General features: G+C 36.0%; 1 protein-coding gene across 1 annotated transcript in view; it reads right to left on the reverse strand.

The window, feature by feature from the left end:
- Positions 1-14,114, reverse strand: part of PKHD1 (PKHD1 ciliary IPT domain containing fibrocystin/polyductin) — a 254,912-nt gene that overhangs the window by 94,538 nt on the left and 146,260 nt on the right. The window contains 2 exon segments of the mRNA XM_032213028.1: positions 1,056-1,200; positions 12,364-12,495. Coding sequence (XP_032068919.1) covers positions 1,056-1,200; positions 12,364-12,495 — 277 coding nt within the window.

Consider the following 14,114-nt stretch of genomic DNA (forward strand, 5'->3'; position numbering starts at 1 on the left):
CTTTTCCTCCTGTCCCCCAAGATCATTCCTACATACCATTACAACTTTGTATCTCCCTCTGCTAAATATTCATTTGTTATTTCCAACCCGCTTCTTTAAACTATGAAGATAAATTTGAATTGTATTTCTGTAGTCTAAGGTCCTAATTATGCTGTGTTTATATCTTCTGCAAATTTGATGAGCTTCAATTCCATGTTTTAACCAGATCACTAATACAAAAAGTTGAAGAATGACAACGCCTTGTATATTTAAATGCTAAGGATAATTTAGGTCAGTATTAGTATTATGCAAATTAAAGTCAGTTCAATTTCAGGATAAAAAAGGATATGAATCCCTTTTAAGTGGTGAACACATTTGGAATGTGAATAAAGGGTTGCAAACGTCACCACAAAGTAACTGCTGTATGGCCTTAGCTAATCACAAAAGGATTGTGATGGGGAAGGGACTACTAATCATAAAATATTTGAAGTTCCACATCAGGAGCTTTACTGCTCCATGCCTTAATAGTTTTATGAATGGATTACTGCAATACACTTGGTGCAGAACTATTTCCTGAAGATGGTCTAGCAGCTGCATGATTGTTAAGTAAGGTGGCTAAATCAGCTCATGTCACAGCAGTGTTTAAAATCCTGCACTGAACTATCAAACCCAATTCAAGGTGTTGAGAAAGGATTTTCTGGGCCTAACTCAATATAGGCTCTATTGCAACCCTTATCTACTAGGGAGGGGGGGAATATCAGGTTTTCTGCTCAGTGTGAAACAGCCTTTGATTGCATTCCAATGAGCATTTATCTGGAATAGATTCCACTTCGACTAGAACAGACCCCTTTTGTGCTACAGTATGGCCAGCGTATTGCAAGAACTTAATAAATGTTAGATAGCACAAGAACCAATTTATGATGTTATTCTTCTTTCTAGATTTCATCATTTGCCCTTAGCATATATACCCCAACACAGCTTCATCATGCCTGGGGCTAATTAGACTTGGTTCAATTTTTTAAAAAAAATAAAAGATAAAACATGCAGCGTCTCTTCCTGCTATTATTATTTTTCACATACCCATTTTCAAGACACCACCAGCAGCAATCACAATACAGGCTGCGCTCAGAAGATGGCTGGTGTTTAATGAGAATTCCAATGTGCCCTGGATATAAAGACCTCGTAGGGGTGGAAGATTCATATCCACCAAGACAGTTCTGTCTTAGAAAGAAGGAAATGATGCAGAGCATTACTTTGGTTAATATAATGCTTTTTTTAAAAGTAGCCTCTTTTCTGCATCTTTTTATAAGATGTTAAATTGAACAATAAGACTAGGATTATTACTTAATTTAATTTATGAATTATTTAAGTGAATTTCTGCTCTCCATTAAATTAGATCTGAATGGGAGGAAAGAGTTTACACTCTACAGAGAATTAATAAAATATGTCAAAATATTCAAACCTTCCAATAAACAATATACTTACTTAATACACATGATATAATCAAGATTGAAAAAAAATTCTTTTTTGCATTTATACTTTAAATTTAGGCCTACATTTAGGCAAGAAAAACAAAATGCACAGGTACAGTATTGCGGTACCTTGCTCAATAGTAGTAACTGTGAAAGGGATCTTGGAGTCCTAGTGGACAACTTTTGAAATATGTGTAGCAGCTGCCAGAAAGGCCAACACTGTTCTAGGCTGCATAAACAGAGGGATAAAATCAAGATCACGTGAAGTGTTAATACCACTTTATAATGCCTTGGTAAGGCCACACTTGGAATACTGCATCCATGTCTAGTTTAATGAAAAGAAGGACTAGGGGAGACATGATGGCAGTGTTCCAATATGGGGGCTGTCACAAAGAAGAGGGAGTCAAGCTATTCTCCAAAGCACCTGAGGGTAGGACAAGAAGCAATGGGTGGAAACTAATCAAGGAGAGAAGCAACTTAGCTGGGAAGAAAGAAAAGATCAAGGGGAAAGAAGCAGAGAATGACTTCAAAGAACAGGCATATTGAAGGAAAGGAATGAGGAGAATGAAGAAGTTGTATCCAAAGAGCAAAGAGCAAGGTATGGAAAGAGCAATAATTGATACATATGTGGCTGTTCAGCTTCTTTAAAACAAACAGGCAATCCCTGACTTTTTTTCCTTTTCTCAGATAGGGCATTCAGGATTTGAACTGGACTCTTCTAGAAACTACTAGACATATGGTAACTCTAATTAAAACTCTGTATTATAAAGGCCTGGTGTTCTGAATGTTTTGGGTTGCATCCAATATTATCCATCTGTCAATGCAATGGCATCCATAAGAAGAATGGATTACCCTCCCTGTACAATCCCAAAAAAATCAGCTACAAAGGAAATATTCTGCAAAGGACAGAGGGGAGCTCAAAAAGAAAACTTAATCTCAGCAAAAAATGGCATACAGTTCAGAGATATAAGTAAAACTGGAGTGTTTTTAGTGAGCTGTTAAAGTGACAAGATACAGGTCATAAAATATAATAGTATAAAATGATTAATACCTGCTAAACTGTGTGTTAAAACAAATCATAGATTTAGCATTAGTTTAGATTTAACATAAAACAAAAATAATAAGTTTATTACAACAAAAGGCCAGCCTTAGTGATACCAAACAATGATGTTAACATAGTCATCTCCCATTAAAGAATCCAGTCAAATACTCCAATGAAAAACAGGAATTTTCTGGAAATGTCCTTTCCCTCAGCACATAGGTAAGTATTATTATTTATGTTGATCTTAAAAATGAAAAACCTTCAGCATTGAAATGTTGTGAGACACTGTCTCCTATAAACTGGATTATAACGGACTTTTATTTATCTCTAGTACCATGCTTTGCATTAAATTGTTATTTGCTTTAGACTCTTTTAAAACCTTAATTACTCAAATGGGAAATGTAAGCTATTTAGAGTAGGTTTTAATTTGAGCAGCATGTAAACATTGTAAATAAGTAAATAAGACAATGGCCATCTCAACTTTGGTTGTGACAGAGAGGTGTTTTTTAAGAACAGCATTCTAATGGAAAATGAGAATTAAAACAAAAGCATTTTGTTGCTCTCTTTTTACTGGTTCTCATATGGAAGAGTCAGAATATTTTTGACCCACAGTATAGACAGATTAAACCACCCAAGGCAGAGAAGAGGAACAGAGATTTAAAACCAATGTTCATCAATCCCATCCAGAAGCAAGCTATGTTCTACTAGTGTTTAACCTTTCCAATCCTGCAATATGTAATGTCATTCACTAATTGTTGGAAGCTTTGTTTTAAAAATGTTCATTTACCTTTCTCAGTAGCTCTACTGTTTAAATACCATGATCATGGTCTTAAAATTAAAATAAATAAAAGAAAGTAAAAGAATACATAATAAATATTTAAAATGAGGAAAAGTGGTGACTCAATAGGATCTTTCAGCCTGCTTTCTAGGGACTGGATATGAGTGTATGACTGTGCCAAGCCAATTATTCTACAGACGGGCAAACATTTTGTAGAAAGTCCTCTACAAGGTAAGAAAACAATTTTAGCTTCAAATCCTGGGATAGCACAATTTATTAGAATTCTTTTCCAAAATGAGTATAAGTAAAGGTTTATTTTATAATTTAAAAAAGTACATGCCAAGATAGTTTATTATGTATTTAACAAAGGGAATAAAAAGTAAGACTCTAATTCTCACAAAGGCAAAAATCATATGAAGATAATTAATTACTACTCATGTTGGAGACAATTCCACAAGGCCTTGTATTTCTAATGGGATGAAAATGGGAAGTTGCAAATTTGATTCCACTTCCTGGAATCCAGGAGATAAACAGTGTATTTCTTTATGTAGAAACAAGGCATGGAACCTGAAAAGTCTCTTGGTATTCCTCTGTATCAAGTAGAAGTCTGTGCTACAGCTGAGGAAACTATGTGAGAATTTTATGTGATAGTAAAAGCACTGAGGGAAAGTTAAACCAATCAGCCATCAGCTTTTTTATTCCACATGCAAACATCCAACAGTCTGCTGCTGATGGGATAGACACTCCTCACCAGTTATTTATAAATTCCACCCTCCTTCTGAAAAAGTATGGATACAGTCCTTCAGTTGACCTTTTCATCTGATATCTCAGCTCTTGAAATAGATGGAAAATCAAAGGGTGACATTTTTAGCCTGGCTCTAATTCTCAGACTCCAGACTGGCCGTGTCCATGGGGGCTTCTCAGCACTGACATGCTTTGAGGACTTTTTCCAGCCCTGTCTGGTGGTTTTATTCTTTGACTCTGATTCCCTGAGTCTATGCTGGTGCAGTTGCCTGCAGTTCTGACCTGACAAAACTGCAGTGGAATATCCATTCCAGGAAGTGAAAGGCAGTCATCAATTCATTGCTGCAACTCACTGCCTGAAGATGGAATGGAGCTCTGAGACTCTGAGTTTGCAAGGTTTTTTTCTTCAAGTCTCTTGTCCAATTGGTTTTAAATATGTAACAGTCATCAAGAAAAGCTAGGAAAGTATATGGAGAGTATGTATGGAGAGCTCAATAAATGTTAACAGTCAGAGAGGCAAAGAAGAAACACGCACTAATATTTACACCTACAGACCAGGAGATAATTTTTTATGGTTCAAGGCTGAGAATACCACCAACACCCTACATTCAAAAGATCATTATTTCGAAGGCTTTTCTAAAAAGAATTTGCTTTAACTCTAACTTCTTATACCATGCTAAGGACAAAAATGCATGTACAACCAAGCAGAGGATGAGAAAATCAAACAACTATTCTTCATTCAGACCTACTTCCAATCTCATGACAAGTACAGTTTATATCTTTATAATCCAGAATTTCTGCACATACTCAAATGCATTTTTAAAAGACAAAGCAAATGACTGCCTTATAGCAGATGGTGCTGCCAGCAACCTGTAAATGATTTTTTCTGTCATCTATATGGATTATGAAAAGGCTTTTGCAAAATAAAAATGCATCCAGCAAATCCAGCATTCAGAAACCACATGCATCGTAATATATACTAAGTTGCTCTTGTTATTCCTATTGCAGCTAAGGCTAAAAAACCCCAAGACAAATCTAATTCAATTAATCTTTAAATAAGCATATGTAAAATTCCTCCTACTCCCAACTATCAGTCTGTGAAGAAATTCAGTGAAGACCTTGCTACTGAATGTTGCTTAATACTTTAGATGAACAGTCTGTGTTTCTTCCACACTGCCTGCCACTAAACTCCAGGGATAAAAATGTTGCATAACAACTCAATCTGTTTTGTAACTCAGACACCACATTATCATCAGGTCAAGTTACTAGTCAAACAAACACTGGAAAACAGATGGTTCCAAACTGAATAGAAGGCTTCTTTTCCCTCCTTGTGCTATAAATAAACAAAAGAAGCAGAGGTCATGTAGATTATGAATGGGGGCTCAATTGTCCTGTATTCATACATGCAGTTTGAATGACAGCAAGGTCATTGTTGAGACCTTTATCTGAGCTATCTACTGTCACTGTATTAACAAGTTTTAAATCTTTGAAGGTGTTTAGTTTCTTTTTAGTAAACTCATCCTGTATTCTGCTAAGAAAAACTAGAGACAAAAAGAAAGAGAAAGGTCATTTAACACCGTATATAATAAAAATATAAAAATACTATCTGCAAATTCTGCAGCCTCCAAAAATTCAGGGATAGGAGAATTTGTCAGCCATCTTTTCATGCAGTTTCTCTTTTTCCAATGTTATATTCATTTAATTAGATTCTACAGCAATTTCTAAGTTGTTTTTCAATAGAATGCATGTCCATGTACATTTTTAGTAAGATTTTGGCCTAATATCTTTTGGTGGCAAGATTTATATTTTCCCAATACGGAGGCAGAATGCACAAGATATGAGTTTATTTGGCAGCTACAAAGTTTGCAAATCAAGATATGTGTCTAAATACATCTGTATATTTTATTTCCTAATAGCGGAAATAATGAAGTATGGCAGACCAAAATTAATGCAGTGTGTGTCTGTGTATCTGTGTGTCTGTATGTATTTGTGTGTAATTTCCATTTCCCTTTTGTATTATCTAGAACAGTGGTCTCCAACCTTGGCAACTTTAAGACTTGTGGACTTCAACTCCCAGAGTTGAAGTCCACAGGTCTTAAAGTTGCCAAGGTTGGAGACCACTGATCTAGAATACCCTCTGCCCCCTTGCAATATTACTGAAAAGTAATGCTGTAGTCATATAGCAAAATATTAATGCTAAATACCCTCTTACAATACAGTTGTACCCATTTGATTCAAAGTCATGCATTTATATAGCAAGTGTTTTGGAAAAATCTTCACACTGAAAATTAAAAGGAAACTCAACAGAACACAGATGTAAAGGAAGGGAAAGCCATCACAGAAGAAAGGGTGGGAGGAAAGAGCCTACATTGTAAAATTATTGCAAAGAATGTGCTTGTAACAAAATGCATGCTGTTGACAAATATTGTTATGATGGCCAACTGAGTTAGAAAAACATTTTTGTAAGACAATGTCTTCATTCCTAATTCTTTGTCCTGTGATTCAGAGAATTTCTATTTCTAAAACCTTAAAATACATGCATCCTGATTTGTAACATTTCCTTATTTCTGTAGTTTTATCCTTTTTGCATAATGTTTTAAACAGATAGCTAGCTAGATAGCTAGACAGACAGACAAACAGATAGATAGGCAGAAAGACACAGACAATGGTGTGCTGGATTAGTGAGTAGACCAGATTCTAGTCTGGAAGTTGAGATGCGAAGTCAAAAATAATATGTTTGCCAACTCACAATGGACCAGCATGATGATTATGGTCCATAACCTCTGATTAAAGCACTTTCATGCCATACACAGTTCATTAAATTGGGCAAATAATTTTATATATAATTATAACGAGCCGCAGTGGCGCAGTGGTTAGAATGCAGTACTGCAGGTTACTTCTGATGACTGCCAGCTGCCTGCAATTTGGCAGATCAAATATCACCAGGTTCAAGGTTGATTCAGCCTTCCATTCACTGAGGTAGGTAAACTGAGGACCCAGATTGTTGGGGGCAATACGCTGACTCTGTAAACTGATGAGAGAGGGCTGTAAAAGCACTGTGAAGTGGTATATAAGTCTAAGTGCTATTGCTATTGCTATTTCTGGCATAATGGGTAACAGAAGAATATATACTCCAGAACAACAGAAGGCTTCTTTGTAGAATTAAGAAAAAGAAAACATATATATACACCTCTGGATATATGTCCATTGAGTAGGGAAATCCTCAAGAAAGTGACCACACCTGATATTCTTGAGTTCACAAAATCCTCAGATCAGCTTTTGTTAGATTTAATTCAATGTCACCCCCATCCATATGCAATACTATTCAGAAAATACTAGTATTTATTTTAAAAGGATATGCTTCCCATATCATGTGTTAATTTCTTTACAGAAAAATTAAGAAATAATCCAGCAGAATCTTAATGCTCTGACATAAAACAGGCTTTCTAATGACTCAAGTAGTGACACAGAATCTCTTTCATCAGCATTCTTACTTTATAAAATGTCATAAATGCATCACCAAGTGCTGCACAAGCACAACGGAAGTATTATTACATGAGATGCAAAGCATGAGCGTCTGTCTCTTCAAACAGAAGAAGTTCAAAGCCAAATGAGAGAGACAGAAGATTCCACCACTAAAAACAATGCCAGAGGCTACATGACATCATAAATATGCCATCTGATGCAACACACTATGGCAAGCTCCTCATTCTTTTTTCATATATTGTGTCAGGATTTTATTATATTAAGCCCCACAAAATGTGAAAAAACATGGAAAGCTGTGAATGTTGCTAGAATAAAATCTGCTTTTATTTGTTCATGCATAGCATAAGAAATGTGTCCTTGATTTCCTTCAATGTTATGAAAATAATTACAAATGCTCCCAAAGAAATATTCAAATACATGCCAATCTACTGTACTTTCTTGTCCCTTTCTTCTGTAACATAAATATCCCACCCTACAAATGCAGATGACACTCAGTCAATGAGTCAAATGACAGGTGTGAATTTTTAAAGATATTTTGACGCTATGAGCAGTGGTCGGAGTCAAACATTTTTACTTCCAGTTCTGTGGGTGTGGCTTGGTGGGCATGGCTTGGTGGGAGTGGCAGGTGAAGGATACTGTAAATCTCCATTCCCTCCCCACTCCAGGGGAAGGTTACTGCAAAATCCCCATTTCCTTCTGATCAGCTGAGACTCGGGAGGCAGAGAATAGATGTGGGTGGAGCCAGTTAGAGGTGGTATTTACCGGTTCTCCGAACTATTCAAAATTTCCGTTACCGGTTCTCCAGAACTGGTCAGAACCTGCTGAATACCACCTCTGGCTATGAGCAAGCAGCTACTTGTCCATAATTGCTGTTATATGTAAAACTACCCCAGTATATATTGGGTAGGTGAAGCCCTCTTCACAGTTGCTATTTATATATATATTTAAAGTCACAATTATTTATCAGCATAAATATAACATACATATATATATATATATATATATATATATATATATATATATATATATATATATATATATATATATATATATATATATATATATACACACACACACACACACTAAATCTGCTTTAACAGAATACACCAAAATCCATATTAAAACATAGTTTTAGAAAGGTATTGAGTTACATATATAAAAAACAATAATACAGTAAAATCTTAATGTTAAGTAATTAGTACAAGACCAAAGTATTACATTAACTAATATCTTGATGTGAATTGTAGTGATTCCTTTTTCTTTATGTTACACTCAACTTTGGGTGAAAAGTTAATCTTAGGCTTGTAACATTGATATCCTAAATGGTAATTAATACTGGTAGAATTTTAAGATTTTTTTTCTTTTTATTTTCAATACTTTAAGCTTTGTAAATAATAGAATGTTAGTAATTTAATCATATCATATAAACATTATTCCTTAGAAATCGGCATTGAAATAATGCAATGTATCATGAATTATAGGACTCCCTGCAGATTTTACTCCACTAGTTGTTGCTGACTACAGGGGGTGGTGCTCATCTCCATTTCCATTTCAAGGCCAACATGACATCATGGAGCTCTGTTACCTTCCCTCTATTTATCTGCTCGCTTTGCATGCTTTCCAACTGCTAGGGTGGCAGGAGCTGAAGCAAGGACAGGAGCTCACCCTGTCGCATGGAGTTCAAGTCTCCCACCTGGGCTGCCAGTTTTCCAGCCAGCAAGCCCAGCATCTTAACCGCTGAGTCACCGCACCACTCCATCATAAATTATAACATTACAATAAAAGAACGGGGGTGTAGATTTGCCTGCAGTGACATAGTGGAACTTAGAAACACTGCAACACAAGCCTAATTTAAAGGAACTAGGATTATTCCTACTTTATTGAGGCAAAGGAAATGGGCATGGCCAAAAGATGAAAGGAACCATTCATCAGGCATTCTACTCATTCTGTAGATGAATATTTCCTAAAAATGTTAATATGTTACTTTATAAAATCTATTGCTTGATTTGTTTACAAATATATGTTTTGTGTATAAAATCAATATTTTACAGTAAATGAAATTTTGCTTAATTTTATTTCAAAATTCTTTAATTTTTGTTAGAAATGGAATTAAAAACTAATGAACATGGAACTACACATAATCTCTATTTTCACCTGTATTAGGAGAATCAATAAGACTGTGGTAAAGAATGTTAAGTCTCTTTAACTATTGCAGAAAAAGCTAAATTTCAGCAAAAGGTAGGCTTTAAGCTCTAAATACACATTTTGCAATACATCTCAAAATGGAAAACTCTTACTATCAACAATTTCTACATTATTTTATTACTTTTAATAAATCTTTACATTGTATGCTATAGATGACTTCTGTTATGGGAGGAGCACGATTGGTTTTTTTATGTACTTGTTTTTGAGGGTTTTAATCTTAGCTGGTTGTTTCTGAGTTTGTTTGTACTTGTCTGAAGAATGTTTAGAATTTAGAATAACAGTTGAAAGGGACCTTGGAGATCTTCTAGTCAAACCGCCTGCTTAGGCAGGAAATCCTACACCACTTCAGACAAATGGTTATCCAATGTCTTCTTAAAAACTTTCAGTGTTGGAGCATTCACAACTTCTGGAGGCAAGCTGTTCCAGTGATTAATTGCTCTAACTGTCAGGAGATTTCTCTATAGTTCTAAGTTGCTTCTCTCCTTGATTAGTTTCCACCCATTGCTTCTTGTCCTGCCCTCTGGTGCTTTGGAGAATAGTTTCACTTCTTTGTGGCAACCCAAGATATCGGAACACCGCTATCATGCCCTTACACAGATCACTGTTGTGGAAGTTTGTGTTGTTACTTTGGTAATTTAGCACTTGTATTTCTAATTTACCACCATTTTCTCTGTAATGAGAATAACTCAGAAACAACCAACAGACAGGGATGAAATCCTCCCAGATCGGCCTGGTTCGGGCAAACCAATAGGGACTATTATCCCTGGTTATGCGAACCGGTAGTAAAAAAAAGCTTCCAAGGATCACATGGCTCGGCTGTGAGCCACGTGATCGTTAGAATCCCCTCCGCTTTTTGAAGCATTTTTTTCCTACCAATTCACCAGAACTGGCAGGAAAAAATGCTTTAAAAAGTGAAAAAAAAGTTGGTCATGTCCACCCAGTCACATGACCTTCCCCACCAAACCACTCCCTCAGAACCAGTGGCAAAAAAAAAATTGATTACACCACTGCTAACAGACTATTAAAACCACACAAGCCATACTAAAGACCTCCAATATATCTTAACAATACTGCAATGTATACTGTGTTAAGGACTGTAACCATCACTATGTGGAAAACACAGGCAGAAGACTAACAAAGTACATCTATAAATACCAACTAGTAGTCAGAAGATACAATGAAAACTCCTTAATCTGATGTTGGAAGAACTGTCCTTCTGGGTTCAGTTCCAAGTGGGGGAAAAGACACTGGAAACATGAAGGCTGCTTGGAAAGATGGTTTAATGGTGGACAGGCTTGAGCTCCTGAACAGAAAAGGGGGAGCACATGCTTCCAGATGTTGGGTGAAGAAGAAAAAAGGACAGAGATGTTTAAAGTCCCTGGTTTTATGCGTTCTTTGGGCTTTGAACCTGAGCTTGTATTCTGATTGGTTGTCAGACTCCCATGGGGTCATGCAGGGGCAACTCTGTAGGTTGTGCTTTGAGTCTAAGTTTGGTTGAGTATTGCTTCTTCCCAGCTGCCATGTGGTGAGAAGGTTAATTCTAACTTTGATATGTAGAGCAGACTGGCTGAGGTCTTAATGGCTCATTGACAAAGATGGAGGGGCTGAGTTTCTTCCTCCCTTTTAGGGGGAAATATTCTGCCCTTTTAATATTTCCTAAAATATTTCATTTTCTAGGAGAGAGATGGTGCTAACTTCCTACACTCACAACACATGGACAGGGTTAACCAAAATCTCAACTGGGAAATTGTGAGCATCATAGACTAATCCAAGTCCAAGTCCAGAATTAAATGTTATGTAAAGGCATAAAAATGACTACCATTTGAATACATTGAGTTGAAATAGGTGAGGAAAATCCTCCTCACCTATTTCAACTCAATGTATTAAAATGGTAGTCATTTTTTTTAAAGTAAGAATTTGTCTTGATATGCTAAATGCTACTTCTGAATTGATGCTACATATTTACAACAAAAATGGAAAAAAAATGATTCTTTTGAAAATTCACTGTGGGAAAAATCCTCAGTCCAACATTTGTCATCTGACCTCTAAAATGCTTTCCAATTTTGAAAAATCTGAGACTTGTTTGAAAAATTTGCTTAACTGACTAATCATCCAGATCTCTTTATTGATAACCAATATCTGCCTTATTGCAATCAAAATGCTTTCCCAAGAAAAACAGTTAGGAAAAGCAGCAGATACAAGAGGTTGTGCGGATCTTTGACGTACATTTCACTCAAGTGAAGTTTAGAGTGCCCCTTCTCAAAGCAATGTGATCCCAATTTGTTTGCTGTGTCTTTCCTCTGAGGCCTTCTCTAGCATTTTCAATAGCCTTGAGAAAAATCTACTGTTTTAACATGACTGTATATGGTTGCCAATTATTACAAAAAAGGCAATATTTCTTCCAAGAACATGTACTTATATTGGCATAAGCAATCTCTATATATTTCATCTTGTGATATGAAAAATGTACATGGAGGTGTTGGTTGACAAATGAGTATTTAACTTGTAGAAAAAGCGGTAAATCAGAAAGTTAGAGTATTATAATTTGGCTTTTTCATATTTATATATTAGATTGGTTATCTGTAACTTTTGTGCCAAGCTCTATTGTTACAATGACTTTATTATTAAAATATAGTATATTAACAAAATATAGTTACCTGGTAAAATGATAATATCTTCATCAGATGATGGTATACTTTTATTGTAGCCGCCCCAGACCTTTATCACATCATTCCAGGATTGAGCAAGGGACCATCTGTAAATAGGAGGAGAAACAGAAGAAACTGGATCTAGGAAAAAAAAAAGAATTTATTTTTGTATATCTGCCTCCTTGACTGTCTACTGTAGGGGTGTCAAACTCAAGGCCCGGGGGGCAGATCCGGCTCACGGGGTGCTTAGATCTGGCCCACAGGGCTGCCCTGGAAACAGCGAAGGACTGGCTTACGGTGCCTCTGCCAGCAAAAACGGAGCTTGGGAGGGCCACACTCCCCCCCCCCCCACCCGGCCAGGCTTTTCACTGGCAGAGGTTTGCAGGAGGCTGTTGCAGCCAAAAACAGAGCTCCGGAGCCCGTTTTCTCTGGCATAGTGCTTGGGCCACCTCAAGCGCTCCTGACACAAGTGACATTGAGTGGCCACACCCACTCTGGCCATGCCCATTCTGGCCCCAGAGGTCAAATACAACCCTGAAGTTACCCTCAATGAAATCGAGTTCAACACCCTTGGTCTACTGTCTTACTTATCTATCTATCTACCTACCTACCTTTCTCAGTAAAGATTTGGCAAACCTCACTAAGATGTTTGGAAGAAATGTTTATCTTCCTCAAAATGGCAACTATTTTAATCATTTGTTTCTAAGTGGATATACACTTCCCAGTAGAGGTTCTCTGAAATTTCTACCTGTGTGATAGGATTTTTATTCAAGGTAGATTAATTAATTAAGATATAATGAAATCAAAATTATAGATATAAATTTCCCCATTACCCTCCTAACCATTTTTATCAACAAGCAAAAAAGCAAGTAAATAAGAGAGATTATCTTAAAGAGCAAAATATTTAGAATGAAGATAAATGAAGCTTATATTTCAATTAAGAGAGTAGTTAACAAATTAATTGCTTAATTACAATATCATCTTTACTTCTGAACTTTCTAAAGCACACTTTTATAATCTTTCCATTCATTTTAGTCTCTCTATCTCTGTCTCTATCTATCTACTTGGCTTCCTATTCAGAAGTCCAATGGCAGTTGAATGAATGAATGAAAGAAAGAAAGAAAGAAAGAAAGAAAGAAAGAAAGAAAGAAAGAGGGAAGGAAGGAAGGAAGGAAGGAAGGAAGGAAGGGAAGGAAGAAAAGAAAGACAAACACTATCTGGGAAGGGAGAGCAAATATAGGGTATCAAAAGCTAATCCTTTCATTTACCAGATAAATAAATAAATAAATAAAAATTATTTTCAGCAATGGGAATAGGATGGATATGAATCAGTCATGTGCATCGATGGCAGACACTGGACATGGCTCTTATATAAATTTTATGTAAAGAGAAAACACTGACCAGAAAAACAGAAAAGCTTAACTACCCAGAAATACATCCTATGGGTTAGAGTGAATAGTGCTGAGTAAAACAAGACTACATTTTAAAACTGAATTTACATACCCAGTTCTGATAAAAGGAATATGTCATCAACTTTAAATGTCACTTGAATTAGGCCTCTCCCTGTAACTAAATTCAGGAAGTTGGTAAGACATAAGAATGCTGTATAAAAGCTGAAAAGTGTTCTAACTTCATAAAACAAAGATTCTTCAATTGTGAGGAATCCCATGTTTTGAAATATTCCTAATATGATGTGCATTGTATGAATTCATGCATTTTAAATACACCTTATACAAAAAACTGAAAAGAGTCAAATGCTC

This window comes from Thamnophis elegans, chromosome 3 (genome assembly GCF_009769535.1).
Source record: "Thamnophis elegans isolate rThaEle1 chromosome 3, rThaEle1.pri, whole genome shotgun sequence".
Lineage (NCBI taxonomy): Eukaryota > Metazoa > Chordata > Lepidosauria > Squamata > Colubridae > Thamnophis > Thamnophis elegans.